The sequence below is a fragment of the Andrographis paniculata genome, unplaced genomic scaffold (genome assembly GCF_009805555.1).
Source record: "Andrographis paniculata isolate CXL003 unplaced genomic scaffold, ASM980555v1 Contig11END, whole genome shotgun sequence".
Lineage (NCBI taxonomy): Eukaryota > Viridiplantae > Streptophyta > Magnoliopsida > Lamiales > Acanthaceae > Andrographis > Andrographis paniculata.
This window is the reverse complement of record NW_026137391.1, coordinates 1287450-1294087: the sequence shown is the minus strand read 5'-3', so window position 1 is coordinate 1294087 and position 6638 is coordinate 1287450. Positions and strand designations below refer to the sequence as shown.

Below are 6638 nucleotides of genomic sequence, written 5' to 3'. Positions count from 1 at the left end.
ATAACCTTATTAGTATGTGTGATATAAAGTAATAACATTTGTGTAATATATTGCAAGTTGTAAGGATATTTGTAATGTTAGGTAGATAGTACAATTACTAAAAAAAAAAAATTGATATTTTGTTATGAGATGAACTAAAACAAAAAAATTGATACTTTGTTATGGGACGGATTAAAATGAAAAAATGGATACTTTGTTATGAGACGGAGGGAGTAATAATAATAATAATAATATATGTTTGAATGTAATAATCTAACAAAACAAGTATAATCGTAAAGCATAAATTGGGTGCGTTTCTTTTTTATGAGTTTGGAAAAAATTTGATTTAAATTTGATATAAAAATAATATTTAATTTGATATTTTGTGAGAGAAAAAAATGTATTTTTTTTGGAAAAACACAGAGTCTAAATAGTAAAATTTGGGGAAATTTTGCAAAAAAACATACCCATTATTTTTACCTTAAAAACACAGAAGAAAAAAGTCGTTCATACTAAACTCTGGAATCGACGGCTTGAAGCACAACGGGAAGCTTCGCATACCCTCGCCTTATGGCCACAAGAGATTCCTCGTCGCCTTCCAAATACGCTCTCAAAAATGCCACCACGACCCCTCCAACAAATCTCCTCATCGGCTTCCTCGACTCCCCATTTTTGCACAAACAATACGTCGCCCTCCCTCGAAACCCTCTAGTCTCGTCATCCAGCACGTCCAAATGCCCGCAATCTTTGGCCACAAAATAGTGCGCCGGTTTGCAACATTCATTGTAAAAGTCCTTGTGATTCACCCCTCTAGGGGCGCAGGGTGGAAAAAAAGGATTTTTGCGCACATCCCCCAATCCAGAACCGATCACCAATACGGGGGCGCCGTTAAGATCCATTGAATTTGGGGCGTAAGTGAGGACCGCGGGAGGAGTTTGTTGCCCTTTATCCATACCATCGACCGGATCGACCCCTATTAGGGCCGAGAATTTGATCGGGGATGAAAGTGACTTTCCTAGCGCCAAAGCGAATGCAACTTTCCCGCCGCGGCTATGCCCGGCTAACACCAACTTCTTCAAGTTCGGCCGGACATTTTCCGGTAGATAGTTGCATAAGTTTTCGGATAGCCATTCGATTATCTCGGCTGTGGCTGAGATGTCTTGGTTCGCATTTGGTCCGGCCACTGAATATAACTGAACAAAAGTATGTTTTATTTAGAACCATACAAGCCAAAAATATGTATAAAAGAAGTAAGAACATTTTATAGCAATTATTTGGTTTGCACTTATATATATTTTTTAATTTAAATTGTAATTTAATATGATATAGTAAAAAAAACTCAAATGTAATTTTATGGAAAAATGCGAGAATTATATGATGAATATGAAAAATATTTCAAAAATAGCAGAGCTTATGGCTGTGTTTGGTAATTTGGTTTTCCAAAAAAAAATATAATATTTTATAATATTTTATGTTATAAAATATTATATCAAAATATTATTTAAATTAAAATTCAAACCAAATACTTAATTTTAAATCAAAACCAAATAAATTCAAATTTCAATAATTTTACACTATACCATATATAATTATAAACACACATATTTTAGTCTTATACGATACTTCCTTTCTAAAAGAAGAATATCATTGGCCTTTTTCATTTAGATTTTTAAATACTCTATTATTTATTATATTAATACTTAATACAAATCAATACCAAAATATATATATATTCTTATCAGTCCTTTATAATACAATTACAATGATATTTATGAAGTAAATTATACAAATATAAAGATAATTTTAATGTTAAAAACAATGGCATAAAAAATAAATGATACTTTTCTTATGAGTCGGAAGTAGTATGTCATTTATCATCATTTTGATCATTAAGCTAAGTATCAAGTGTTTATAAGATACTGATGAAAATATTTTTGTAATTTTTATTAATTTTGTAATACATTTTAATATAATAATTAATACTCAAAAATCAAAACTTAAAAAATAAACGAAACCTTTAAAGCTGAACGAAGACTATTTTCTAAGTCTTATTTAAAAATATTTATTTTATAATTTTATAATTATTTTATTAATTTATTATGAAATAATATAAAAATATTTTGATAAATAGATAAGTTCATTAATGATGTGAGATAAAATTTTGTATATATTAAATATATAAATAATTTAAATATATTTGTTAATAATTGTAATATTAAATACTTTTCCTATCCTAATTCAATTACCATTTTTAATATTTTCTTATGGATTGTTCAAAAATGTTTATTTTATAGAAGTATTATAATAAAAAAGAATCTATAAAATATTGCTCTGTTCGTTCATATTAAGTTTTGTTCATCCGATACTATTTTTTAATTGCGATTTCCTAAAAATAATAATAAACAATACAAAGGATATTTTATAAAAGTCAAAAAAATAAATAAATAAATTAAACACTAGTTGTAAGTAAAAAAGTTAAATATTCAACTTAAAATAATACTACATTCGTCCACTTACAATGTTTACATATTTTTATTTTGAAACGTTCAATTACAAAGTTAACATTTTATTAAATACCCTACTTTTTTTCACAAATACCCTTAATTTACATCACATAATTACTTTTACACAAAAAAAAGTAAGGACAAAAATGTCATTATACTACTTTTAACTAGTCACTATAATTAAAATATTATTATTTCTAGTAAATGTAAACATTGTAAGTGGACGGATGGAGTATCTTATATTTTTTACACAATTCTCCGATATCACATACTAAAATTAATTCATTTAAAGACGTTGGGTGAACAGGTCTTTGTGTTCATTTTTTTAATTTCGACTGTCCATATAGGGTTTGTTTGTTTGTTTGGGGGTTTGAATTTTGAATTGGGATTTGAATAGTAAAAATTTTGAATTTGAATAGTTATATAATGTGATATAAATAGGGGTTGATGTGATGTTTTAAATGTAAAATTAATTTTTAGCATAATATAAAAAATAAAAAATAAATGTTTGATTTGATATTTTTTAGGAGGAAAATTGGGATAAATAGTAGAAGTTCACCAAAATCCTTCAAACAAATACACCCATAATATCTTTTTCTTTCTCGGAAAAGTGACTCGACAATTTAATCATATTTTTAATTTTATAATCTTTAATTTTATTAATCTTAATTAAATTCCGGTATTATCTTAATATTAGTATATAATTACTTCTATTACACTATTTTCGTTCGGCTCTAAGGGTTTGATTTACTTTTTGCGTGTTAATATTTGAATACTAATTATTATATCAAAACGTAATATAAATTAAGAAAAAGTTGCAAAGATATTTCCTTTAATGCCCTATAATACTAACAGAATGATATTTACACAAAAAAAATTATACAAATATAAAAATATTTTTAATGTTAAGTACAATGACGCAAAAGGTAAATGTGACAATTGGAGGCGAACAGAAAAATACTGTTACTGTATTATTTTTATTGGTACACTTTTTAACCATTAAATTAGGATGAAAATATAATACTCCCTCCGTCCCAATACAATAGTCTTGTTTACCATTTTTGTTCGTCCCAAAACAATAGTCTTATTTTCATAAATAATCATATGACTATAAAATTATTAATAGATCCACAAGGACAAAAAAGTCTTTTATTCATATTTTTTTAGTCTTGTCAAATATAACCTAAATTATAGTTTTGGAGGGAGTATAACTACATATTTAAAACATAAATAAATAAAAATACCAGAAATAACAAACCTGCGGCGCAACGACGACGAAGCCATGGGAAGAGATGTGTCGAAGGAGCTGAGTATAGAACGAATTCTGGAGCAGGTAACCATGGAGGAATATCACCACCGGAAACTCGCCGGCGGCCGCCGGAGACCAAATCAGCAGCGGCCGCGGCGGATCGGAAGAATCAACCTTCACCAGATTCAGATTCGCAGAGTACTTTCCACAATTAAACACTTCATCTATCGAAGAAGAAGAAGATGAAGAATTCATCATCACAGGCACAGCAGTTGTTGAGGAATCCATGCCTTGATTAATTAATTTATTAGTAGGTAAGAAATGTTTTTTTAAAAAAACCCCAATTTGAAGCTTAATTGCTTTCGAAGGAAGCTGGTTTCGTTTTTTCACTGCAAAGAATTGGATAATATATCAAAAGTGTTTGATATTTTTTTTTTTGTGGCCATTAAAGCCCCACTTCACTCTCATTCTCTTCAATGATTTCGATTAGATATTTTTCTCAGTCCATTAGATTTTTATTTTTATTTTTTGTTTTCTTACCTTTTTAATATTTATATAGACTCTCCTTCTTACCAGAATTATAGTCCGGTTGAGTGAATTTTGATATTATATAAGTAATGGATAAAATATACGGATAAAAAATTCTTTTATCCTTGTGAATGTATTATTTATGAAAACGAGACTATTATTTTGATAGAGTATTTTATATATATATTATATAAATTAAAAATCTTTGTCAAAATTTGGATTGAGCAAACAAATCCAATAAATCCTTTTGGGATATTTCGAAATAGAAGTATTAATAAACAAGAAATGAGCATGGAGAAATAAAATAATTTTATTTAAGATAAATTATATTTTTATTGAAATGGGTACAAATAGCCGTAATTTTATTTTAATTTTTTTTTTTAAAAAAAAAAGACAAAAAAATACATCCTACATTTAACTTAAATAGTGAATCTATAGAAAAATTTCAAGTGGGCCATATAATGGGTCTCAAATTGGGCATTGGCCCAATAATAGAGTAAAATTTTGTATCAAAATTCAAATCAGATAGAATTTCAAATCTTTACATCCCTAAATTTTGAAAAAAAATTAAAATAAATATTTAATGTGATTTAAATAAGTACTAGAATATAATATTATGTACTGTATTTATATGATATTTTAAATAAAATATATAATTTTGATATAATATTTTTATTTTTTATTATAAAAAAATATTAATATTAATAAATAGTGCTAAAAGTTGCTAACATGAATAGTGTCATTTTTTTTGAAAGTGTAGAAATAATATTATTTTTGTTCGGCTCTAAGGTTTTATTTACTTTTTACGTGTTGATCTTTATATATTAATTATTATATGAAAAGCGCAGTACAAATTAAGAGAAATGACAAAAATACTTCTATTAGTGTCTTATAATACTGTTATAATGATATTTCTGTAAAAGATTATACAAATATAATGATATTTTTAATATTAAATATAATAATGGAAAAAGTAAATGAGATCTTAGAAACGGACGAAAAAAGTACAAGAATTCTCGAAGAAATTTTTGGATGAAATTGAGACAGGAATACTATAAAATGTCAAGATTCAATTAGGATTATATTTAAATATCTTATTTACTATTTTTGTTCGTCCCAAAACAATAGTCTCATTTCCATAAATAACCATATCACTATAAAACTACCCTTACTTTTTCGTTATTATTACACAATTGTTACTACTTTTTACATTAATACACTCACAAAGACAAAAAAGTTTTTTATTCATACTTTTTACCCACTATCAATATAATATCAATATTTCTTAAATTCTTTGTCAAATATAACTCAAACTATAATTTTGGGACGAAGGGAGTATAAAATATTGTATTGAATGAGCTTGCATAGCATTTAAACATAAATAACTTCACTAATTTTAATGATTGTACTGATTTTGCATTAACTATGTAATTTTGTTTATAAACTCCACGTATTTTTTTTATTATTATTCTTGTTACTTTTTGAATTGTTGTCACATTTTCTCTTACCATAAAAAAATAAAAAAAAATGATTCTACTCATTTTATTATTGTATTGTATGTGATTTTTTTTTTGTCGAACCTAATAGCCTACAAACTATATTTTTGTAGGCGAACCATGTGTGACAGAAAAGATTGGAGGTGTTTCAAAGTTTGAATCCATGACATCACGATTATATTTTTGTTTTATACTTATTTAGGTTATATTTTTTTTTCTTCAATCTACTTTATTTAGTTGTTACTTCTTCCGTCCCAAAAGAGTTGTCTTGTTTTTTTATTTTTGTTTGTTCTAAAACAATTGTCTCATTTTCTTATTTAGTAATTGTGGTCCCCACTTTATAACAAAATTATTCCTACTTTTCCAAACTACTGTAACCTATTTTTTAAAATTCTTCAAAAAGCAAGAGCATGTTAATCTTTTACATTATACTTTATACTCACTTTCAATTAAATACTATTATTCCTTAATTTACGTGTCAACACCCAATAAGATGTCTCTTTTGGGACGGAGGGAGTATTATTTATTCAATATACTTTTTTGTTGATTTTTTTAAATGATGTTTTTAAAACTGTTTTTTTTTTTTAAAAAAAAAAAAAACACAATTTTACTAAGTATACAATACATATGTGCTTATTATTATTATTATTATATATATATATATAGGTGTGATGTACAAATTGCATTTGTATATAATGATGTTACTGTGGGGTGTGGGTTAAAAATGGCATATGTAACGTTAAAAAAGAAATTATTTTGACTTTTATCATCTAAATGAATAAAAAATAAAGATAATACATGAAAATTTCTAGTTGTATGTTCAGATGACGACCAAACATGAGTTGCATTGTGTTTTTGTGGAACTTTTTAATCGGACACGTA

The 6638-nt window shown here is 26.3% G+C and overlaps 1 protein-coding gene across 1 annotated transcript; it reads right to left on the bottom strand.

The window, feature by feature from the left end:
* Positions 1-238: 238 nt before the first annotated feature.
* On the bottom strand, positions 239-4145 carry LOC127247737 (chlorophyllase-2). Its single transcript, XM_051269721.1, has 2 exons — positions 3742-4145; positions 239-1172 (listed from the first exon to the last, which is right to left on the bottom strand). Exons 1-2 carry the CDS (start codon positions 4018-4020, stop codon positions 492-494), a joined length of 960 nt encoding a protein of 319 aa, XP_051125678.1. The 5' UTR covers positions 4021-4145; the 3' UTR covers positions 239-491.
* Between the last annotated feature and the right edge of the window lie 2493 nt (positions 4146-6638).